This window comes from Polypterus senegalus, chromosome 14 (genome assembly GCF_016835505.1).
Source record: "Polypterus senegalus isolate Bchr_013 chromosome 14, ASM1683550v1, whole genome shotgun sequence".
In the NCBI taxonomy this organism is placed as follows: domain Eukaryota; kingdom Metazoa; phylum Chordata; class Cladistia; order Polypteriformes; family Polypteridae; genus Polypterus; species Polypterus senegalus.
Genome location: NC_053167.1, coordinates 9,905,851 through 9,931,749, shown reverse-complemented (window position 1 = coordinate 9,931,749; position 25,899 = coordinate 9,905,851). Strand labels below are relative to the sequence as shown.

At 38.9% G+C, this 25,899-nt stretch overlaps 1 protein-coding gene across 3 annotated transcripts in view; it reads left to right on the top strand.

Annotated features, from left to right (window-relative positions):
- LOC120514230 (protein TMEPAI-like) overlaps positions 1-24,737 on the top strand; it is a 33,155-nt gene extending 8,418 nt beyond the window's left edge. Inside the window, exons 2-4 of one of the 3 annotated variants that reach the window (XM_039734493.1) lie at positions 16,822-16,976; positions 18,516-18,569; positions 24,055-24,737. In XM_039734493.1, coding sequence (XP_039590427.1) covers positions 16,822-16,976; positions 18,516-18,569; positions 24,055-24,597 — 752 coding nt within the window. In that variant the 3' untranslated portion in view covers positions 24,598-24,737. Of the gene's footprint in view, positions 1-16,821; positions 16,977-18,515; positions 18,570-24,051 lie in introns of all 3 variants that reach the window. The other 2 variants (XM_039734492.1, XM_039734494.1) reach the window with 2 other exon arrangements.
- The last annotated feature ends 1,162 nt before the right edge of the window (positions 24,738-25,899 follow it).

Sequence of the window (25,899 nt, the reverse complement as noted above, 5' to 3'; positions counted from 1 at the left end):
CATTTTAAACTTGAGCAAAGAGCAGGAACAATATAGTGTGGAATGCAGTCCGGCTTCTTCACAGATCCATCATCTATATATCAATGTCGACAAGACAAAAGAGATGATTGTGGACTTCAGAAAATCACATCCTGCCCACATCCCACTCAGCATCAACATTTTAGATGTGGAGACTATGAGGAGTTCCAAGTTCCTCGGTGTGCACATAACTGAGGAACTTACGTGGATGCATAACACCTCATCACTAATCAAGAAAGCCCAGCCGAGACTACACTTCCTGAGGTGGCTGAAGCGAGCAAATCTTCCCCCATCCATCCTCACCATGTTCTACAGAGGCACCATTGAGAGTGTTCTGACCAGCTGCATCACTGTTTGGTATGGCAACTGCAACATATCCGACCACAAGCACCTGCAAAGTATAGTGAAGACAGCAGAGAACATTATTTGGGTGCCTCTCCCTTCACTACAGGACCTATTTTACAAACGCAGTGTCCGCAAGGCCTGCAGCATTGTGCAGGACCCCTTACACCCCTCACATGGGCTTTTCACACTTCTGCCATCCAAAAGAAGATACTGCAGCATCAGAGCCAGGCTGCAGGATAGTTTTTACCCCCAAGCTGTCAGACTCTTTAACACCATGCTGCCACTTGGGATCTTCCACACAGCCTCAACCACCTCTAAAAGCAGATCTTTTATACATGCAAGCCAGTCTCCAGCAAAGACAGGTGTGCATGTAGAAAAGAACTTAAAATCTCACACTGACCTTTTAAGTATTTTGACATTCCTGATATCCTGCTGTGAAACATTCTGACCTGTCATTGTTTACACGTCTTAAACAACTATTGTCATACACTGATAATTTCTGTATTATCTATATCTATTATTTATTTATTATATTACATATCTATTGACTATATTTGTCTAGATTTCAAATGCCATACATTGCATCAATGTTCATATTGCTTACTACACATCAATATTGCTGCTACGTCTTTGTTTTGTCTTGTTTGTGATTTAAATTTAAATTTTAATTCTATTTTTAATTTATTATTTGCACTTCATGTTGTTACACTGTGGACCCTGAGCTTCGCAATTTCGTCTATCTGTATGCTTGTATATGGTTGTGATGACAATAAAGTTCGCTTTGACTTGAGTTTGAGATCAATTCCCATACTTACGCATTGATAGTGTGGAGTTTGCATGCTTTCCATGTGTTTTCTTCCTTGTGCTCAAGTTAAACTCCCAAATTTGCAAAACTATGTGTGTTCATTTCGTTTGAGCCTCTAAAGTGGCCTTGTATGAGTGCACCCTGCAAGTGGGCACAGTGCTGCTGAGATAGGCTCTGACCCCCGTGACCTTGAATTGGGACTGAGAATTTAAGAATGTTTTGGTTAATGTACTGCATCCATTTTCCAAGACATGTCATCTAATATTTTGACCATATGCCAACTCAATTAATCATAGGTGTCATCGCTATGCAGTAATTTTGTACTTTTATCAGTCACTTAATCTTTAGTTTATATGACATCATTAACAGCACGCTGTATCGCAAACTGCTTTAATGGTACTGTCTTACCAATGTCATTAAATGTCACGTCCTCTGGAAATATGTTTATGGTAAGTTTTAGTAGCAAAAAGTGCTGGCCCTTAGGCCTCAGTGAGGGTGGCTTTGCATTTTAAACACAGTGTGTTGGACATACAGAAATGAACTGTATATGGAACCTTTGCCTTCATTATGGCCACTTCAAATATCATCTATATGAAGGGGGTTCTTTTTGCCCCATACTACATACCTGTTAAATTCCAGTGTAGGAATGGTTCATAAGATGCAGCTGTCTTAGTCATTGCATTCAGAATTCTGTATGTCTGTTGTGAGGAACAACAGTTTATCACTTGGAGTTTACTCAAAACCACAGGGTTCTACAAGGAGCCTTACAATTTTTCACTGGTGGCATCTCGGACTGCTTTTAATTTGCAAACTGGAATTAACTAGCGTGCTATCCGAGGGGTTGTAGACTATACTGAAATATTCAGAAAACTAAACTAAAAACTCTTAAGTCTGACTTACCATAGGCAGGCATCACAAAAACCACGTCACTTTAAAATATTGTAAAGTGCATGCCATCAGCTGATATGAGACTGTCTTAGTGGTTGTAGTCAACTGCTGCATGATGCAGTAGTTTGTGCATGAAGGAGTCCTTGTGATCATTAATTTCTTCCAAAATTTCCACAACAACCCCTTGATGCACCAAATGCTGATGAGTACAGATTCAATAGATAGATACTTTATTAATCCCAAGGGGAAATTCACATCGAATTCCAAAGTCATTGTTTATGGACGGCAACCTATGAAGTACCTACTCACGGCTGGTGATGTAAAATGCATTGTATTTCACACTCAGCTGTCTTTTGTTGTTTCATTATGTAATCATGCAGGTGATTGGCTGTTTAAATAAATGTAATTTAGTGTGTTTCTCTATATATATGAAATCTTTTTTATTTTTTACCAAACCTTGATTTTTCTGTTTTTTATGAGGCATTGGTCTCTCTTAGGATATGTGTTGTTATGTTGAAATCAAGTAATCTATAAATTAATAAAGAAATTATTCTTCATCAGAAATGACACTATTGGAAATGTGTTGCATGATGATTTGCATTTGCAAGTTGAGAGTTTTATTGTGCTCTGCACACATGGCAGTAATGACGGTAATAATCCTATGAATTGCCAACTCCATATTTTCCTAATGGTGATGTTACATTTAGCAGTGTAAAAACCTCCATTGTTGTACTGGTCTGGGCTGGGACTGTAAAGGTGGCCATTATACATGGGGTGTTTGTATCATGTGACACTCTTATCAATTCTAGGGAGTGTATTATATTACACAACAGCCTTTTAAATTTGTGTCGGGTAATAAATGTTTTGACTAGTCAGTCCTCCTCTCATTTATGAAATGCTTTTAAAGCAATTCCATTGCCAAATTATTTCGCTTATACAATGTATTTTACAGAAATGCGTATTCGTGCCATGACTGGGGTGCCTTCCTAAGTCTGCATTTTTTTTTCCTCTGAATTCTAATATGGTGAGCTCATTTTGTGATGGGGCTGCTGCCAAAGATTCCATTTTAAAATAAAGATTCATCCACTGGGTGCCTGTGTGTCAGCTGTGGTTGACAGAAGTGCAGACACTTTTTGTCATGCAGTTTGTTCTCCAGTTGTCTTTGGGGAGATAGCAAAGACTATGTCTCAGCAAGTGGTCTGTGGAAGAGCAGCAGTGCATTTTGTTTTATTTTATACTGTATTTGTTCCATAACTTTATTGAAGGTGACTTACAAGATAAGGTTGCAGCACAATTGCTCACATGTTAATTTATTTTTACAATAGGTGTCCAGTCCGGTTAAATGTGAATGTCAGTCAGAAGTGGAGAACCTTTTCCAAATTCTTAGTCACTGTACTACAGCTTATGCTAGAATCGGTCATTTTTAACTGGCATTAGTGATCCAGTAATCCTTTGGAAAGGTGCTGCATAAAATACTGATTCGTGTTTAATCCAACATCCCTAGCAGGTGTGTGTCAAGTTGATAAGTAATGGTAAGTAACTTAGCCTTGTGTGGGTGAACAAGTGTGCCTTATGATGAACTTGCACTCCATCCAGGGCTGCATCCTGACATACGCAACCTGCTGTGAAAAGCTCTGACCCTGAACTGAATTAAGCGGTTCCATAAGGGTAGGATGCTTGTCTGTACTTGAGCTTTACCTGATGGAAAGATATCTTCTTTTTTTTTTTTGTCCTCAACCCCATTCTCTGTCATCTCTAGTGAATTAGTGTCTCTTGTAACAACTGTTGTCAATAAATGTTTTTGATCCTTCTTTTAGTTTCATGTCTTGGTGTTTTAATTGTATTGTTGGAACCCTCGTTTATTGTGTTATTACTAATTAGCTTTGACCTCCACCTTATGATAAAACTCACTCTTAATATTGCCAAGTAAAATAAAAAGTAATTCATTTTCTTTATTTCCATATTGTTTGAGTGTGGTATTGTTTTCTGCCACATGTAACATGTCTCTTGCATCACTTTGTGGGTATGCGTTGACTTCAGTTTTCTTGTACTGTGAAGTGTTCATTTTCTTTAAAAATCACTTTATGAAAATGTGCCTACATTCAATAATGATTGACTTTCTTTCTGTTGGCAGCAGACAATTTTACATCTTGCAACTCCCTGAAGTGTGTGGGCATGTCTAGTTTTCTTGTAACCCACCCTCCCTCAGCTCTGGGGGTCATTCATCTCTCACATGGAAAATGTTATCTGAGAAGTAGCAATGAATGAATGAATGAGTGAAGCACAGTGGCTGTGAGCTGAGCAGTCTTGTAGAGGCCAAAGTAACTATAGAAGCATCCTATGTTTGTATCCCTCTCCCCTTTCTGCCAGGGGCTGTTCCCCTGCTGTGGCTCTGTCTGTCTCGGAAGGGTCCCACTGACAACTCCTAATGCTTGTGTGTGACATGCATAGATTCAGTTAAACCATTTTAGCGTGCCACTTTCTGTTTTGTTTGCAGAGCTGTGGGAGATGGCATTGCCATTTCCAGGATGGCATTTCCTTGCCAGTGGGAGTGGCCTGTTTTGCTTCCTCCTGCCAGCACTGACTTGAAAAGGCTTGCTGACCCTGTGCTCAAGTGCTCCTTTCGCCCCCGGCTGCTGTCCCGCACGTGTGCGCCGCTGCCTCTTTGTCCGCCCTGTCTAGACGTGCTGTCGGCAGAGTGCTTCATGTTCAGGGAGATGACAATACCCAGCGCCGTTGCTGAATTTCAATTGGGCCTTTGCTGGCTGCTTCATTCAGAGCACCTCTCTGAGGGGTCTGCGGCAGCTGCTCTGTCTGGGTTGGGGGCTATTGTGTGATTCCTTCTGTATATTGAGGGGAGTATTCCCAATGTAAGTGATGTCTGTCTGGTGTGTTATTCTTGGATCCCTTGTGTCATTAAAAAAATATAAGATAATCAGTTGAATGGCATCCTTTACAAGTATTTCAAGAGGATGTTGTAGTCAAATCTAATGTACGGGGATTGGGTTTTTTTACTCTCTCTTCATTGTTTTAGGGGGTTGGAGAGAGTGTAAGGAATTTGAATTTCCCTCAGCCATCAATTGACATTGGAGTTCTTTACAGAGATTGTTTATAACACAGCTTCTCTGAGGAACGTCTATCTTGGTGGCATGATGAACCCACTGTTTCAAATGTCTGGCCAGTGGTTCAAAGTGATCTACTGTTCCTACTCAGTTTAGCATGGGGGGTTCAGTTCAAAAGCATCAACATTATGTTTGAAAAATGTACAATATCTAATAGAAAGAAATCAGAATTAAAGATGACTAGTGAACAGTCCAGAGAATGGCAATACCATATTCAATTTGCTGATGCACCTATTGTGCCTGTATTCGTAATGAATTTGTATCAGCAAATAATGTTAAAGTAAGACATTCTAAATTTTTGTACACATCCGATTTTTTTTTTTTTTTTAACTTTCACTCTGCAACTCTTTTGCAGCATATATGAAGGTGTTAAGGATTTCAAACAATGTTTCTGCTTCCTTGGTGCTGATCTGTGACCCAGTTAAGTGATTTTATTTAGAAGTGCTTTATTACATGGCATCGTTCTACTTTACCTTGTTACCCAGGAAATGTGTATAGTGTGGATGTTCTGTTATTCTCGAACTCATTTAAACCATTCCAGGCTTATTGAGGGTGGTGTCTATCCCGATAGTGTTGGGTACAAGCAGAAGCACAGGGTGTCAGCTCATAGCAGTGCCCTGTCATTCACAAGCACATAATTCACGTATTAAACAAAGCAAAAGATTATTAAATTTGCTAATGAAGAGCTTTGATGAAAAAAATACCACATTCATGAACAGTGTAGAGGCCAGTGGCTCGGTCTTTTGGCTTTGAGACATTTAATGAATGTGGTGGTATTCCAGTTGTCTAGCTTTCCAGTTACACATACTGCAGCATGACTGTACTGTTGATAGTCAACCCTAAATTATCCTCATATAAAAATGAATGTACCTTGTGGTGGACAGGAATTCTGTCCAGGTTTACTTCCAGCCTTGTGGGTTGATGCTGCCAAAACTGGTTCTTCCGCCCAGAGATTTTAAAGTTGATTTAGTTCAAGTAATAGATGGATGGATTAATAAATGAATAGTATGCTTATGTGTCTTTTTGTTATTGCAGCATAAAAATAACAAATGTCTAGCTGATACTCAATCAAACACAATCTATAAGATATAAATGCAAATAACATTCAAGCTCTCATCTCCTGAACCCTCCATATGGAAATTTCCAGCACTCTATTTGTATGTTTACATGTTGTTTTACATGCTAAGTCACTGGTTACTGAACCTGTAAACAAGTAGAAAGAGGCTCCCCAGTCAATGGGTTGAGAAGTACCATTTACATATATAATATACCTGTACAAAATGGGTAGGTTTACTGATGAAGCCATGGAAATTCCCTGCATTCTCTGCACAGGACATTCTGCAGTGTCTTAAGGCAGCACAACAACAAAAAAAAGTGTCAATTTATCCATGTATTAAATGTCAAATGCACTTAATCCAGTTCAGAGTCAAGGAAGGACTTGGCACGGGAGGTGAGAACAGCACAGGGGATCGTGGGAAGTCTTCTCCTAGATCTGGACTTTGTATATGCTGGAAGGGTGCAGAAGAGGGCCAAATATATAGCAGCGGATCTCACCCATCCGGGAAATGGATTGTTTGTACCACTTCCTTCGGGAAAGCGGTATAGAAACTTAAAAACATGTACCAGCAGACTGAAAGACCGCTTTTTCCCCAGAGCTGTGAAGTCCATCTGCCCCTGCTGATTCACATGCACACACATAATCTACATCTACCCTAACCTTCCCCCCTGTAGACATACACACACACTTTCCCTCGTAATCAAACACACACACACTTGTATTCCTCCCCTGCAGACCCACGCACACAGATCACTGGTCTCTGCAGGCGTACTACCTCAGGAAGAGCCTGGACTTGATGATGTTTTATTGCTGCTGTCTTTTATACTTCTTATATTTATTTTGTATTTTAAGTATTCTGCCTTGAAGCTGAGTCTTACCAAGAAAAATTTCGTTATGTGTATGCATAATGACAATAAAGAATTCTATCTATCCATCCATCCCGTACTTTATCGTGCCAGTATTTGCTGTGTGCAAGGGCATGTACATTTGCAAACTGTTTAATAGAAACTGCATATGATCTGTATGGTGAAAGATGTAATAGCATCATTAATTGAAATTGACAACCAGAGCATTTGTTGCTATCCTGTCAAATTGCAAGCCTAGGTGATACATTAAAAGGTTTGCAATTTGTAAAATTATTAGTAAATTAGTAAAAACCAAAAAAAAAAAAAATCAGGGTAAATACTACGAAAGTGTTATGGACCCCTTCCAGTGAGATGTCAATGGTGCCATGTTACCTAAACATATAATATATAGTGTAAGCTTGGAGGATATTGATAATGCCACTAAGCTTTGGAAATCACAAAACGGTCATGTTACAGTATGTACTATTAAAGAGTACTTTAACAGACATGAATAAATAATACACAGGTATGAAGAAAAGTTCCCACATTTATCGTTCCTCCACAAAGCTTCAAGTTAAGTCTTGTTCTGCAAGCTCCATTTCTTCCCATATGGTGAGTGGGGGGGGGTCTCTGTCAATTTCGGGAAGTGTTCTTTCTTTGGCAGCAAAACTTGACACTCTGTCTCTTTCTCTAAAGTTCCTGTCCCACAATGACCACATTGGGTTCTTTGGGCTTTGGTCACTTGGCTTATTCTCGTCTGGTGTGTAATTTCTCCTTAAGGTTCACAGTGATATAGCTGACTTTGAGATTAGCTTTTTTTCTAGAGTTGCCAGTTTGTACTTGCATTGTAATTTTGTTCTCTTTTAGTGGCTGCTGAAGTGCAACACGACTGATGCTTGTGAGTTTATTGGATTCAAATGCTGATTTAATAATACTATGAAGCATACAGGAGATAACTTTATATTGAACAACTTTTTTTTTTTTTTTTGCTGACCATTCAGGCAGGCAGTCTATTCAATGAAGAGACCAGTCAAGTGAGCATTAAGGTCCTCCGCAACACTCGCCTCTTTACACTGACTTCAGGCATCCAGTTAGCTTTAATTTGCATGCCTTTAAAGTTCCTGTCTGGCCTGCCATGTGTCAGGGTGACATTGTCCACTGTAGTAAATGGAAGAGTTCACTCCAATACCATGTAACTTGGCTTTTTCCCACGCTGTCCTGTCTTGGAATTTAGCCCCACCCCCACAGTGAAGGTTACACTGCTGTCTGTATCCTTTGCAGTTCACAGGAAAGTTCCCATAAAACTTGGGCACCTCCTACACACACACACACAAACACACTCTTAGTCTTTAGACATCATTACAAGCATCATTGATTCTCTCCCCAGCCAATAAAAACAAGCCCTGTGTGCCTCCAAAGGAGGGGCAGGTTTTCTCCTTCCTGGGAACTCCCATGACCCCTGAACTTTGCCCTCAGAAAACTTTTCTTGGTGAGAAAACTAAATCTCCCACCTGCTGCTAAACTTTGAGCGGCGGGGCCTGGTGTGCTGTATTTTACGAGCTGAGCCCAGAATGGAGTGAAAGGCATTTCCAGGGACATCCTGTGCTTCATGTAACCCCCACCAAATCTGAAACTGACTTAATTCAATCGGGCTTTGGTTGCAGCTGCTCCTGTGTTTCTGTTCTTGGAGAGTTTGTTTGTAGTACAAACTTGATGAGTTTTGCATCTTTACGGCAATGGAATGGCAAGATGCCTTCATGAGTTGGATAGCTTTTGAAGTCTTAAGTTATATGGCACTGTTGGCCTTAGCCTCAACCACACAACATTGCATTTGAAGTTTTTCTGGTTTTCAGATTTGTACCAATGGCTCACTTTTACAGAGACCACAGAGGCCCACTTCCTACATTTTATTCACAGGGGTACTGGTCTCGTGAAACTTTTGAACTTACTGTATTATGGGCATTCCACCTGCTGTATCAACAAGTCATTTACACCAGTGGTTCTCCGCTGGGGGGGGCACAGTCTACTAAGGGACCACAGGAAACTTCCCCTTGGGGTGGAGTAACACAAGATAAGAAAATAAGTAGAAGCAAAATAGTTAAATCACTAAAAATCAAGCAAGTAGGCTCTCAAGCTTCTCTTTTTAAAGAAGCCTCTTTCATCAATATTCAAAACATTTTTCATACAGCGTACAATAATTCAATGTTTTCTCAAAGACCATCTTTAAAATGTGCTTTCTTTATATATATATATATATATGTATATGTATGTATATATACTGTATGTGTGTATATATATATATACTGTATGTACTGTATGTGTATATATACTGTATGTATGTGTATATATACAGTATATATATATTGTATATATATATATATATACTGTATATATATACTGTATATAGTGTTTGTGTGGATTACACATAGCATTAAGATGCTTCTTCCAGTCTCCTCATCATGTCTTAATGAAAACTGGACAGATTTTTGTTGTTATCAAAAGTATTTGCAATGACAGATTCAATATTTTGGAAATTTACTGGTTAATATTTAACCCTAAAAAGTGCCTAATTGTTTTTTGTTTGAGTACAAAATTCATGCCCTAGGAAAAACAACTTTTAATTAATAAAAACATGCAGACTGTTTTTGAAATCGCATTTTAATTTTGTATTACACTTTAAAAATACACAAGTAGTGTAGCACTTGTGGCAAATATACTTTTGTTAATAAACAAAAGTTCAAAAACAAGCACTTTTGCCAAGATTGCAGCAAAAGTATAAGAGGGTAAATAACTTCTGCCTTGTGTAGGAGGACCCTAATATATTCTCATGGTACACTGTGGGACCTTAGAGGAATAAAGGTTGAGAACCACAGGTCTATGCCACAAACACCAGTTACAGTGGTTTACTATTGGTTATTAAAATATTGTATATGTTATATATGTTATGTTTTGTATGTATACCATTAATGCTGTTACTATCATTATTTCATAACAAAAAAAATAAATGTTTATATTAATCAAAATGAATGTTTCAATGTATAGTTTAGTCAAACTTTCACATTTACTGGCATTCTTCTTTTATTCCCTTCGCTGAAGTAAGCATTCACTTCAGACAGTCCATTTCCAGTCTTGCTTCAAGTCTTAATAGGACCTATTCATGTTTTTAAAATTGTGGGAATGATTCTGTTTAACTCTTCTTCAGCTTCCTCTGGAGGGTAGTAAATATGGGTTTGACCACCCACTATTACTCAGAGCCTGGCTGGAAACAAAAGGCTAATGTCAGCTTAGTGCAAGTGTTCCTTGGTGCTGTAAAATCCGCCCTCTTTTCAACAGTTGTATGAGACAAATCAGGAAATCTGTGGATTCAACTATTTTCAACTATCAGTTGTGAAGTAGCATGTTTTCTTTATCCTGTAGTTCGTCAAATCTAACAATAAAAAGACAGACGATAAGGCCCTGAGCAGATCATTCAGGGAGTGTAAAACGTTATGAAAGATAGGTTTAGGTTTTTGTTTCAAAAATTGTTCCTTAAAACTAGATGAAAAATTTTCACAACGAATTCTATACCACAACACATTGTGAGAATTCTTTGATAAGCTCTATGACTTTAAAAAGGGTATAAAAAAACAAATGAAATTGATCATTTTGGCTTATTTTCCGTGTTATGTTAGCTTCTTTGGTAAGAAGTACAGCATTGTCAGAGGCTTAAAATATGTAGCCTTCAATGAGAGGAATAAACTAGACCAGATACCAGATCATCTGGAAATATCCTGCTTCCTTCAACCATTTATTTATATATATATATATATATATATATATATATATATATATATACTGCTCACAAAAATTAAAGGAACACTTTAAAGAAACACATTAGATACATCAGATCTCAATATGAAGTTGGATATCTATACAAATAACGACAGGGCAATGTCTTAGGAACAAAAGGATGCCAAGTCTTTTAATGAAATAAAAGTTTTCTGCCTACAGAGTGCTCAATTGTGTAGACACCCTAAAATCAGAGTGAAATGAAGATGTGGCAGGCTAGTCCTTTTTTCAAAAACTTAATTTCTGCTACTCAAAATGCTTTTCAGTATCTTGTGTGGCCCCCACAAGCTTGTATGCATGCTTGACAACGTCGGGGCATGCTCCTAATGAGACGACGGATTGGTGTCTTGTGGCATTTCCTCCCAGATCTGTATGAGGGCTGTTGTACAGTCTGAGGAGCAACCTGGCGGCGCCTAATGGACCGAAACATAATGTCCCACAGATGTTCTATTGGGTTTAAGTCAGGGGATCGTGAAGGCCATTCAATTGTTTCAATTCCTTCATCCTCCAGGTACTGCCTGCATACTCTTGCCACATGAGGCCGGGCATTGTCGTGCATTAGGAGGAAACCAGGACCTACTGCACCAGCGTAGGGTCTGACAATGGTTCCAAGGATTTCATCCTGATACCTAATGGCAGTCAAGATGCCGTTGTCTAGCCTGTAGAGGTCTGTGAGTCGCTCCATGGATATGCCTCCAAGATCATCACTGACCCACCACCAAACCAGTCATGCTAAACGATGTTACAGTCAGCATAATATTCTCCACGGCTTCTCCTGACCCTTTCACGTCTTTCACATATACGCCAGTGGTGGACCTGCCAATTCTGGTATTATATGGCAAATGCCAATTGAGCTCCCCGGTGCTGTGCAGTGAGCACAGGGCGCAATAGACATTTGGGCCCTCAGGCAACCCTCATGAAGTCTGTTTCTGATTGTTTGGTCAGAGACATTCACACCAGTGGCCTGCTGGAGGTCATTTTGTAGGGCTCTGGCAGTGCTCATCCTGTTCCTCCTTGCCCAAAGGAGCAGATACTGGTCCTGCTGTTGGGTTATGGACCTTCTATGGCCCTCTCCAGCTCTCCTAGATTAACTGCTTGTCTCATAGAATCTCCTCCATGCCCTTGAGACTGTGCAGGGAGACACAGCAAACCTTCTGGCAATGACATGTATTGATGTGCCATCCTGGAGAAGTTGGACTACCTGTGCAACCTCTGTAGGGTCCAGGTATCGCCTCATGCTACCAGTAGTGACACTGACTGTAGCCAAATGCAAAACTAGTGAAGAAACAGTCAGAAAAGATGAGGAGGGAAAAATGTCAGTGGCCTCCACCTGTTAAACCATTCCTGTTTTGGGGGTCATCTCATTGTTGCCCCTCTAGTGCATCTGTTGTTAATTTCACAGCAGCTGAAACTGATTAACAACCCCCTCTGCTACTTAACTGACCAGATTAATATCCCATAAGTTTCATTGACTTTATGCTATACTCTGATTAAAAAGTGTTCCTTTAATTCTTTTGAGCAGTATATATAATATAAAATATTCCTGCTGTCTTTTGAGTTACTGGTCATGTTTAGGCCTTTATTATGAAAATTTACCTTAAAGTGGGCACAGGGGAAGTGTGTTTCAGAAGACATTGCATGCAGGAGGATTTTTTTTTTTCTTTTTAGTTTTTAGAATTCAAAGTACACGTTCAAACAATTAGTTATTTGAGGTAATTATCAACAGTTGAGCAAGACTGAAATATTAGCAGTGACAAGGTGGAAGTTTTGGTCGGTTGAATAGTCAACTGAGAACTTGGAAGATGAGAGGTGTTTCCAGACATATTGTATAAATGCTGCACTAATCTAATACTAATAATGTAGCTGATATTGCTACAAGACTATGTATACACACTGTGTTCTTGTAAAATATGTTCAGCAGATTATCAATAGGCATAAGTTTGAAGTGCTAACTTTGCATCACGCAGCCTTATTACCTTTTGCTGCAGTTACATCATTTTGTTTGTGAAGCCACACAATACATTTGACTCCTGTAGGAGCTTGTCTACTGGTGTGCCATTTATTTTTAGTGTCTTCTGAGTAGAGATGAGCAACGGCCAGCTGTGTGTTTCTGCTCTGCTTGCATTATTAGAGATTCTCCCAAGCACCTGCATTTTGTTCCTGAAGAATTCCACATGTTGAGCCTGTTGTGGGCTCTACCAGCACTTACAGGTTTGGTGGATTCCTCACAATACCATGAAACCACTGACCTCTTTGATTATTTTGTATGTGGGTTCTAAGTTGCTATGGCCAGAGTGCACTGGTACCAGTTCTTTGAGTTTAATCTTGTCCACATTTACACTTGGAATATAACCCTGAATTAGATTAGCAGAAACATAAATGGGATGGTTATATTACTGCTGTGTTCCATTGGCTATTGTATTGGTATTTTACAGTAGTATGATATAAGGGTTTCTGTTTATTTTGTCAGTACTGTTTTTCCTGCAGGTAGGGCACTTTTGAGTTTGAAATCTAAGGTCCTTGTGCACTAAAGGTGTTTGTGTAGCACATCTCTAACCTTGCCTGTGGGAGCACCATATATTTAGAACTGAAAATTCTGTAACTTGTTTTTTGACTTGGCATTTCATTGGTTGATATTCAAAATAAGCAAATAGTCTGCTCTTGTGGTATTCTGTGCATTGTGGTAATAAGCTGAAGAAAAATAGTTGCTGTGAAATTCATCATTTGTGTCAGATAGGTGGACATAGTGGTTTGCTTTCTATAAGTGGCCTATCATAGTTGCTTTATGGCACATATATGCAGTACAGTCCATATGGAGCATTGTGTTGGTGCAAAAACCACTGTTCTGTGAATATCATCCAACAGATGAGGTAAATGTAGGTCCCATCTCTAAACTTATGAGAGCATTGTTTGGCACACAGAGGTGCAAATAAAGTTTTTTTTTGGCAAAGTTCATAAGAAATAGCATCTTAAAGCCACCACCAGAACATTTGTGGCCAGATGGTATATTGCCTACGCAAACAATTTGGTTCATCTTTGGGTAGGTGAAGCTTAATCACTGTGCTGTTGATCTTAACAGCAGGAATCCTTTTTGTTTGTATAAACTTTTTACAGCTCTGGCAGGGGGTAGCGAGGTTCATGTTATTGAGCTTTTTAAGACAAGTTAGTGTGAAAGTAATTACAAAAGACTGATAGTGTATGCAATGGTTAAGCCTCCAGGGACCTGGGTTCATATCTCGGTTTCCTACATCATTTAAAAGACATGCAGTTCAGATTGATTGGTGTCTCGCAATTGTCCCTGTATGAGTGAGCCTAGCATAGTGTATGTGATGGGGCAGTGTTACAGACTTGAAGGCTGTCGGGCTTGGTCTGTGTCATACTGCTAATGTCATTCATTCATTCCTCATGACCCATTAATTGAATGACAGGTTCAGAAAATTGATGGATGAAATAATATACTGTATGCAGCATATACTTATGCAGAGATAAAACAATATTTGTCCCCAAGGGGGAAATTTGGCTTTTGACACACACTATAGTGTAAAAATACACCAGAATGACTGAAAATGTCATAGTGAGGATATTATACATGTTGGTATAAAGTAGAGTAAGGATGTGCAGCATTGTTCATAATGGCACTCCGTTTTGTTTCAATTCCCTCCTTCGCTACCACCTCCAGGGGTTTCAGAGTGCGTCCTATAACTGAGTCTGCCTTTTTAATTAGCTTATTGATTCGGTGGGCCTCTTTTGAACTGATGCTACCAGCCCAGCAACATCACAGCATAGAAAATTGCACTGGCTATCACAGAGCTGTAGAAGATAAAGGAATGTTGTCTCTCCTTAAAAACAAAAAAGAGGCTGTAGTGCCCTTTCTTATATAGTTCCTCTGTGTTATAAGAACAGAACAGCATGTATTTGATATGGACCAACTCTCCATCAGCTCCCTGAATAGTAACCAGACTTAGGCGCAATGTCAATATGCAATTCCTTGGTTTTGCTGATGTTAAGCTGCAGACAATTATTTCTGCACCCAGAAAATAAGTTCTGCACCTGACTTCTATACATGGACTCATCACCCTTATCAAGACACCCCATAAATGCAGAGTCATCTGAGAATTTCTGACAACTGAAATGACTAGGTGATACATTTCTAGCATGAGGTGTAAAGAGTGAAGCAAAAAGGAGACAGGGCTGTTCTTTGTGGTGCTTCAGTATTTTTCATATCCATATCTGAGGCATAATCCTTGAGCCTCACAGTGTGGTCTGCCTGACAGGTGGTCCATTATGCAGGACACCATAGGCTAATCCACCTGCACATGGATCTTACCTCAGTAGGCTGGGCTTAGTGTCTATGGTCTTGAATAGTTCACCATAAGGATCCTGGCTGAACCCCTGCCACTGATTTATTGTGTAACTTGAAGTGTGGACCTTGCCTTTTTCCAAAAGAAGAAAAATATTTATGAAACCAACAGTACTGTGAGTTCATGGTTGCAAATGACTTTGAAATTGCATTTTCTATTGAAAGGCACCATAAAAATAAGAGTTACGTTATTGTGAAATTGTCCATTCCAGTGCTGTTCTAGCACATACCGTTCGTTCAGCTGCAGTATGCTGATTGACTGATGCTGACTTAAGTTTTGATTTTTTTTGTATGTTTCATTTTTTTGGGTAATTCTGTTATTCCACTCCAAGGAAATTTTCAACAGCATGGTCTGAAGTTTGCTTATATTTGCAAAGTTTTCCACTCAAATATTCATGCTAATTAATTATTTTTATGTAATAAAGTAGGATTTTGAAAGCATTTCTCAGCTGATTGACGACCTGCTGGCACTATATTAGCTATCACCCTTTAATTCCAGTGTTTGAAATGTTTGAAGGGTACCAACAGAGAGAGAGGATTTTTTGAACAGAAAGCCATTCTGTTCCTTTTTTTGTCTGCAGTTACTCTTTTGTGAAATTGGGACTGGTTCCTAAAATTGGCATGTTTAGAGACAGGTGGCAAACCAGGAGCTAGCAAAAATACTATAGGGATTGACCTGAAAGTAATGGTCAAGGTTCAGGTGGATAAAGAAAGGGGCATGAACTCTGAGTTAGACGTGTTAAAGCTTTGGGAAGGCCACTAGTAATGGAACTTGGTTGCACAGTATTCCTTCTCATGAGGCCCTTTAGCATGGATCTGTCAGATCCACCTCCGATGAGACTATGAACTCTTTTCTGATACTTATGCCATTATTATTATTACCACTTATTTTTTGGCTGGCACCTTTATCCAAGTTGACTTGCAGTATTTGGGACACTGTAGGTTACATTTCTTTTTTTTTTTTTTCCAGTTAGGGTACTGGCAGGTGAAGTGACTTGCTTGTGGTTTCACAGAATCAGTAGCAGAATTGAAATACCACCACCTCGGAGATTGAATTGTTCAAAGCCTTAACCACTAATAAGTTAAATAACTAAAACTACTAGTTTGCTCCTTCTCTGTTTTTCCTTTAGGTTAAGGAAAAAATTTGAGAAGTAAAAGAGAAAATCCTGGGAATTCCCAGAACATTTAAGAGTACATCCTGAAAACCATCAGACAACCTCACGGTGCTTGTTGATCAGGTTCCAGACGTAACACAAGTTTTTCAATGCTGTAATGTTTAGTCTGGGTACAACCATAGTGTGAATGTGTCCGCTAAAAGGTTGCTGATATAGTACCATTTGTTCAACTGCTTGTGCTCATGTCCACAATACAGTTAGCTTTGGAATATGAAGCTCCCATAATTATGTACAGTATTTTCAAAGTACATGTTAATATCCTGCTGTCTCTTATGGCGAACATACGTTGATGGCATTAGCGCTTTTTTAAAGCCTGTCTAAGGTTTTTCCTTTTGAAGTTTAAGCATTCAGTCTTTGACATCTCTGCTTCTTTTGCAGCCCAACTGGAGTTCGTCCAGATCATCATCATTGTGGTAGTGTTGATGGTTATGGTTGTGGTGATCACCTGCCTGCTGAACCATTATAAGCTGTCGGCACGTTCTTTCATAAACAGACACAGCCAAGTTCGCAGACGGGAGGAGACCTTGTCCTCGGTAAGTACTGAAATTGAGCTCACCCCAATACAACATTTATTATCACAAAGTTGTGAGGAGTGCATCTGCCAGGCAGCATTGGCACGTGTTCGCTTTTTGGTACAAGTGTGAAATGTTTGCTTGCCACTACCTGTCTATTTTATTTTTGTCTCAACTTTGATAAAAATTGTGCCAAATACGCTGCTCTTCCATTTCAGGCAAGGATTTTATTTTTGCCATATATTCAGGCAAGTTGTGTGCGTAATAGCGATGTGAATTTGGCATGAGACCACAATGTTAATAGGGCAAGTTAAGTTTTGCCATTTTAAAACAATAGCTAGTTTCACATTCATCTACCAACTTAAGTGGGCATGAGTATTAGTTCAGTGATTAACAGGTGTTCCTATTATTTTTTTATTTTATTTTAAACATATTTTTCTTATTGCTTTTGCCTTTCACAAAGTAGCTTTAGGGTTATTCCATCAACTTGACTTTATTTGTCCTTATCAGTAACTTATGTTTTTCTGGTGTCTCTTCCATGCCCTTTGTGGATGCCAGGACCATCAGATTGTTGAAGTGCCTACTTCAACACTCCAGGATACAACAAGATCCTGCACCTCAAACCTTAGGATTCTTTTTGACTCCTTCACCATCTTCTGCATTGTGCATAAAGACAAAATGCAATTGAACCTTATGACAGTATTGATTATTGGCCCCATAGTGAAATGTGGACTTTTTTCTTTAAGGGTAAACTAGAAGATCTATCACCTACCCAATACATTTTTGAACAAAACATAACATTTTTAAATATTTGAATAAAAGATTATAGTGTTCTCAGTTTGGGGCACAAAAGTATACTATATAGTCAGTGCTATTGTATGCATTTTCCTTTTAATTAAAATTCTTAAGCCCTTTTTGTATTGATGCCAATAATTCTTAAGCCTTCTATGTATTTATGCTCTTTGATGTGTTTGCTTTTGTTTTAGAACGGTATAAAATATGCATTGAGTGGGCAGAAGTAAAAATCTAAAAGTTTTGTGATTTTGCAAATTTCTTGAATATACAGCAAAAACAACAATTTTTAACTTCACCGTATGAACACTTAGAAAGCTACAATAAAAAATGTTTTTCTACTTTTGCCATAATAATGTGACATTTTTATGTGCCAGCAGCCTTTCTATAATGAGACTGTTCAATTTCAGCTTGTTCTCAGCTTCCATCTTTGCCATATGGCTTGTTAATTAAGCCCAATTATTTGACTTGTCCTGTCAAGGAACCAACTGTTGGGTGGCTTGCTGGTTGTGACATGTCATGTTTTGGTTTTTTTTCCATGCCCATACTAATATTTTTTCCATTAGGCAACTTTGTGTCAAATATGAAGTGATGAGTACTAGCAATTAAACCATAACCCAAGTTCGTTTAAACTGGACTCCTCCTGAAATCCTAACCTAGCAGGGTTTAACTCTTACACCACTCTTCCGAGTACAATATTCTCATGTCCTCCAAACATCATTTTCCATGAAGTTCTTATCTGTTTTCCTTCTGTTCGCTCAACTTTAGGAAGGAACCTTGTGGCCTTCTGATAGTGCAGCATCCCAACACAACATGAATGAGGTAAGGCCGCAGGACAGCCTTTTATTTATTATGTCTATCAAGTGCATGCTGACATGTTTTGCTGTGAGTGGCAGATTAGGTCAGTTTTTTGGGCCTCGTTGAAGTTGTTTGGGTTAGGGTAATTTGTGGTTTTGGAGAGAAAGATTTTGTTTACTTTGTTAAATCGCTTTAATACACTATTGTGCTTGTTTTTCACCTTTGTCTTATTAGGATAATTGATAGATCCTTGGCTGAATAAAACATGAATTGGTTTAGTGAGTTGTTTTTTTTTTTTTTGTTTTTTTTTAAGCAGTCTTTCCACCATGTTCTAGAAACATCCTTCCAGTATAATACCGAACCCCCTGCTGCTACAATAGTGCTGGCTGGACTGTATGCTAGATTGGACTGATGCCCGACTTAATATTTTTACTTGTACTTTTGTTTAGTCTGAACACAACCCTTCCTTCCTTATCCATTACATGCTTTGTCCTAAGCACCACATACGTTTTAGGAATGATCTTTGTCAGTAATGACTTTTTTCTAAACTTCCATTATGTAGACCAGCTGTGAAGTATGAACAATGATTTCAGTTTTAGACACAATATTTTTATCAGTCTGTCAAAAAGGAAGCAAAAGCGCATTGAAGTATATTGACTGGATTAAATACCGAGAATTTAGCACACCAACAGAATTAAACGCAAGTAGGCAGACAGTGTGAGCCCACAAGGTGGAGTGGTGCTTATTAGGAGATTATTTTTTAACAATGTGAAGCACTTTTGCAATGCCTTAACATGCTCCTCATCTATGTGGTACACTTTTTCATACCTATATTTGTTACCGTCGTCAAGGCCTTTTGAGCTCTGTCCTTCAAACTCAACAATTTGCAAGAGTAACAGGCTTTCTAAACTGTAAAAAGAAAAATTACTGAAGCAATATACACAATATTCACCCATCAATCATTTGGTCATCTGTTCAGAGCGTTACACTAATCAATTTTGAGTACTTCTTGCCTGGAAATATGTTTCCTTGTTTTGGCTGCTGTGCCGCTTATTATATATTACATGAAATATAACGAAGACCCTTTAAGACAACCTCTCTTCCTCTGTTTGAGGACGTGAGAGATATCTGTGAGCGCATTTCTACATTCTGAGACTTTTGGATTGTCTAAGGGAAAAACGGTTACAAATGGCATTGTGCAATGGTGTTGTAATTGCCTTGATGATGCACATTTTTGTTCTTACAATCACAATGTCCAGTTTGATCTGCATTCATTTGTTAATAGAACAAACCAACAGACAGTTGTGTACAGTAAATTTAAACTGGTCTGCAACCAGTGGTGCTTTCTGAAACCTTCTGCAAAATTACCTAAAGTAAAACATCCAGTTTTGATATTCAGTAGTAGTACTTGTGTGCAGTGTGACAAACATTAAAAGTTACAAGCTTATCCTGTATTTCTAATTTTGACAAAATCTGTCAACAATGGAAAGCCTGTAATTAAAAATTTAATGTAAATGCTTTTATTCACAAAGTATTTTATATTAGTTTTTTCATTTTACTTGTTGATACTGTCCACATTTAAAGACTCCCCTCTTTTGAGCAATTATACATTCTGTGACCTCTTTTGTGCTTCACCCTACAGTATTTACTGAAAGTGTTCACTTCATTGGAAGATTTTTTTTTTGTTTTATATTTGCAATTAATTTAGAATGCCTTTTGGAGATCACTATGACATTAAAAGAGATTTTACTGTTGATTAATGTAAAAAGGAAAAAAAAAAAATTGGATTAAATTCTCTCTGATTCCACTGCTGCATAATCATAAAATGTGAAAAACCTCCAATACTTTTTTTATTAGCAGGTAGGACCCAATATTTGCCTCCATTCTTGGATACATGGATTCAACAAGGTGCTAGAAACATTCCCTCGGGGATTTGGTCCATACTGACCATATAGCATTGCACACTCTGTAGACTGTTCAGCAGTACATTTGTGCTGTGACTCTCCAATTTCACTTACTCCCAAAGCTGCTTCATTGGATTTGAGACCTGGTGACTGTGCAGACCAGTTTGAGAAAACTGAAGTCACTGGGTTGTTAGTGGAACCAGCCTAAGATGATATGTACTTTGTAACATGACACTTTATCCTGCTGGAAGTATCCATTTAAAAAAGGCTAGATCATGACAATAAAGGCAGGCATAAGCACTCCCAACATGCTCAGCTCTTATTAGGAGATCAATTGTGTACCAAGTACATGTTCTCCACATCATTACACTATTACCACCTGTATGTTTGATACAAGATATGAAGGATCCATAGAGTCATGCTGTTTATTCTGTTTGTTCTGATTCTGATTCTAACATCTGCATGTTTCAGCAGAAATTGAGCTTTGTGAACCTGATGACATTAATCTTCATACATCCAATTTTGGTGGTCTTGTCTACTTCCACCTCATCTTCCTATTCTTAGCTGACAACACTGGAACTAGACATGATTTTGTGCTTTCCTAGCCAATTCACTTTACATCCGCAGTTGTCCTTCTGCACACCACTGTTTATAAAAAGTTACGTGAGTGACTTGAATGACTCGGCTCATTCTCCTCTGATGTCTGTCATTAATAAGGTGTTTTTAAACACAAATCTGTCACACCTTTCTCTGTAAACATTTAGGGACTATAGTGCAGCTGTCTCTGAGATGCTGGACCATCATGTCTGACCACAGTCAAAGCTAAGGAGATAATGAGTCTTGCCCATTCGAATGTTTGGTGAATTAAAATTAATTAATGAAATCAAGATCAAATAAAACACTTTCTGTTCTTGCCTATTCAATGATTCCATCCATTCATTTCGTAACCCTTCCAGATGTGGGTAACTGGTGCCTATCCTGACACTATTTTGCACAAGGCAATCATGAACAGTGCTCCGATCTGTTGTGAGGCAATCACACTCGCATGAGGCTAGTTAAGAGTCGCCAGTTGGAGGATAACAGAGTATCTGAAGAAGAATGAAGTAGCCATGAGGAGAGCATGCAGCCAGCATACAGAATGTGCTCAGGCCAGCATTTGACTCAGGAGTCCAGAAGCACTCGCCACCATTCCACCATGATGCTAAATTCAAATTGTCTGTCTAAAATGATTAAGCCTTTAGGGTTCTTACTTGGTTTGGTTTTGTTTTGTATGAATAGCTGCTTTTGTAAATCTGTTTCTTTGGCTTCCTTGTAAAATCTGGAACTCTTTACAAAGATATGTGACTGGTGCTTTCTGTTAGAATATGTAATGACTTTTGTATCTGCATTCAGGTTTTTTTTTTAATTTGTCAATGCTTGCGAAAATCAAGGTAGTTTGGTTCACAGCTTTTGCATACATTAAAAGTTTATTTTAAGTAGAACTGAATGAGCTGCCCCATTTTCTGAGCAAATATTTCAGCATCTTTGATAATGCATTTTGAAAAGAGAGGCTAGTCAAATGGATAAGTGTAGGCATCATTAAGCCTCTGAGTGAAAGCAGTTCTAAAAATACTAATTTCTGGCTATTAGTCACCATGCTTACATTGTTCCGTTTACAGAAAAAAGGGAATTTTTTTTCGTCAGTTTTAGTTTGTTTCAAAATTGTACATTTCTGTGACCATTGTGCACTCCCATGTACGTAGATTGTTCACCAAATTATTTTCTAGATTGTCATGGTATGCACCCATCATTAAGTGTGACCATTTCCTTTTCTTTATTCTGTAATACTATATGTTACAATGATCACCATTTATTCTTTTATGGCCCCTTTTAAAAGTTGCTTATTGTTTATTTCTCAGCCATGCTATTTTATCTTATTCAATCTATATGGTTTGTTAGGTATGATGCACATTATTTATTAAGTGATGTACTTTTTTCATATTATCAGTATCCAGTCCAACTGTTTAAAATTTTGATTTGTAAATTTTAAATTAATCACAATTTCATCAACAATGTTTTGAAAAAAGAGTCCATTACTCTGCACCAAATGTCTCCAACAAAAAGTGAGCAAAAAAATGTGGATTGCAGCTTCTTTGTGGAAATGAGCTTGGCATGTAAACCGCTGCTTTGGAGACAAACTAGAGTGCGACAATTTGCATCAGTGGTTCTCAAGTTCAGTCCTGGAGGCCCCCTAACACTGCAGGTTTTCATTCCAACCAATTTCTTCTTTTATTTGGACTGCTATGTTAATTAAGCAGGACATTGCATCCTAGTGTACGTTTCAGTTCTGAAATTACAAACTGGTAGTTTCTTTTGCTGAATAAAGCAGAAATTTAGATGCAAACACTTTAATTCACTTTAGTTTTTTTGTCTGGTGCCTCCTGACTCACCAATAAATGAACATCTGTACATATGATATACAGTTTGACTTGTTATGCATGATTTGAAGCTTTTTTTTTGCTGTTCACCTCTATTTTTAGCCCTCTATACCAGAAACCCCCTCATTTTAGACCATTTCTGGACCATGTTTGTGCAGGAAGTGACACCCCTATGATAAAGAGTAAACCAATAGGTGTCTTCAACAAAAATGATCAGAAGGACTTGAAGTTGTGCCTGCTACATCAACCAAGCCCAAGGGTTCAACCCTTAATGGGACACGAGGGGTCAAATTTACTTTCAAAAAAATGGGCATCAGTATTATAGACATGTAGAGCATTGTTTTATGCTATTTTCAGGTTGCTGGTCATGAATATTACAGTAATTTTTGTTTTGGCCAACCTTTAATTTTGATATTTTATTCTTTACCGGTAGTCCTAACCCTCTAAGAGCCAGTCCCTGAACGTTAAAAATGACAAATGTCAAGCATAAGCATGTGGGTTATCATTGTAAAATATTTCAAGGCCAGTAATTTTGAATATGATGTTATTTTTCATTTTTGATCCTTTACTAGCAATCTAGCCTGCTATGGACCTTTATCAGAGGGTGAAAAGTGACAAATTTCTATTACAGTCGAGAATATGTAGACTTTAACATTGAAGCAGACATTTTAATATTTCAAATATCTGATGCAGCTGTTCTAGTTTATTATGTACTTCTACCCAATTAAGTACGCGTAAATCATAATATTTCAAATAAACAACCTAAAATAGGATGGCTTACGCTAATTCAGGCTTTTAGATTTTTGCCGTTTTATTCTTTTTAAATTTTCTGGTTATGACACTTACTGTATTACTAATAAGCACACAAATGGGAATCGGTAAAATGGCCGTCTTTCAGCAGTGAGTGTTGTCTGCCCTGCTGTGCTTGTCAGTTATTGTGAGTATGCAGATATAATTAAGTGAGCAAACTCTACAGAATAAGTAAATTAAAAAGAAAATGATACATTTTAAGCATCAAAAGATATGGTAAAACACAGCCACCTGGCAGGCGTCAGGACTGAACTTGAGAGCCTCTGATTTCAGTCACTAATATTCGGAGGTTTTTGGTGGTTGTGGGTGCAGTCCAGGTGGATTTATTATACTAATGAGCTGTTGACACTAATTGCTTCCTTTTGGTTTTATCAGCAGATGTACACTCCAAGAACATCGGACAGACTGATAGTGCCATCATACATGCAGAGGGATCGATTTCACCGCTTCCAGCCCACATACCCCTACCTGCAGCATGAGATCGACCTTCCCCCTACCATCTCTCTTTCAGATGGTGAGGAGCCCCCTCCCTATCAGGGCCCCTGCACCCTGCAACTGAGGGACCCTGAGCAACAGCTGGAGCTGAACCGTGAGTCGGTCCGTGCCCCACCCAACCGCACTATCTTCGACAGTGACTTGATTGACAGCTCAATCTATAGGGGGCCCTGCCCCCCAAGCAGCAACTCTGGCATCAGTGCCACCTGCTACGGCAGTCAGGGCCGCATGGAGGGGCCCCCACCCACCTACAGTGAAGTGATTGGACACTGCCCTGGCTCCGCCTTCTACCAGCACACCAACCACAGCAACAATCAGGGGACTCCTCCCATCCTAGGGGGCAACAGACTCAACCAATCACAGCTCAGTGGCCTTGACAGCACAAATGCACGCAACAAAGAGCAGCAGAAAGTGCGCCCCTTTTAGCATGGGTGTCCAAAGAGCTGGGGCTCCTGCTCCCTTTTGTACAGAGTCCATACCTGCGTGTCCTGTGTCGTCTGCGTGCTCACAGCTTGCCTCGATGTTCATCTTCTGTTCTTTCTCTCTTCTTTTTATATTAATTCTTATATTCTCTTTTTTAAGTGTTAAAGTTCTAAACTTGATTCCCCCCCCCACCCCCCTTTGGTCAGTTTGCGTGGTGCTTTTGTTTTTCTTTACTTCACTTGACCTTTGAAGAAATATTTGCACAAAAGGAAGTTTATTTGAAGACCCGCAATATCTATAGTGAATGGTACATGTGACAAGGGTATTTTTGTACCAGATGGGATATAAGGGGTGGGTGGGAAACGAGGGGCAGAGAGAGTCATTTCTGTTTTTGCTTTTGTTTGATAGCTAGGAAAGTGAACTGTCGATTTGTTTTTGGTTTTTTTTTTTTTTTTGAGTGCCAACTCAAAGATGTGTTTAACCTTTGTGTAAAAAGAAGCACGATTATAGAGTTATTTATATAAATGTTGAAATATTGCACTATTTTTAATATAAATTGCAAGCCAAGGCTTGTCAAGTTAAAGCCTCTGTTGTGATCACACGTGCTAGTGTGTGTGGGAGTGTGTGTGTATGTGTGTGTGTGCGTGTGTGCGCTTGCACATGTGTGGAAGGGTTAGCTTGATCTAAAAAGAGGCCCCAGCAGGCTGCAGCGTTAACGGAAACTGAAAGATACTAGCTCTTCCTTCAGCACAGACGTGCACTTTAGAGAGCCCTTTGGCTTGGCCAATATCCTCGCAGGGCCCCCTATGGTATGCTGCACTTAAGTGGATGCCCTGTTGGAGAGGAGACCCCCTCCCATTTACATGTGGCACAAGTGTATCATCCGTTCTCTTTCCATTCCACAGGGACCTCTGTTGAACTTTGGCCTGGGAAATATGGAGAAGAATTTACGTCCTTCAGTATGACAAGCAAGTTACAGTGGGATGCCACTAAAAGCACTTTTTTTTCGGTGCCAGGGACTGGGACCATCTTTAAAAGTTGTGCTGAAAGGCCACCAAATTGGAGTACTACTGTTTAATCCTACTGGGTACTTCAGCATGGCATCTTATCCATGGTTCCCACAAGGTTTTTATTTTATTTTTTTTTTTTGTTTGTTTAAAGTCTAGTTTGAAAATAATGTCAAGTGTGTAGTCCTTCAAGTAGATCTTATGGTCCCTCAAGGCATGTGTTGTGCCCTCAGAGTGGATCCAAATTTATTATTTAATATGAATCATCCAAAGTTTACATAGCAAATGATGGTATTTA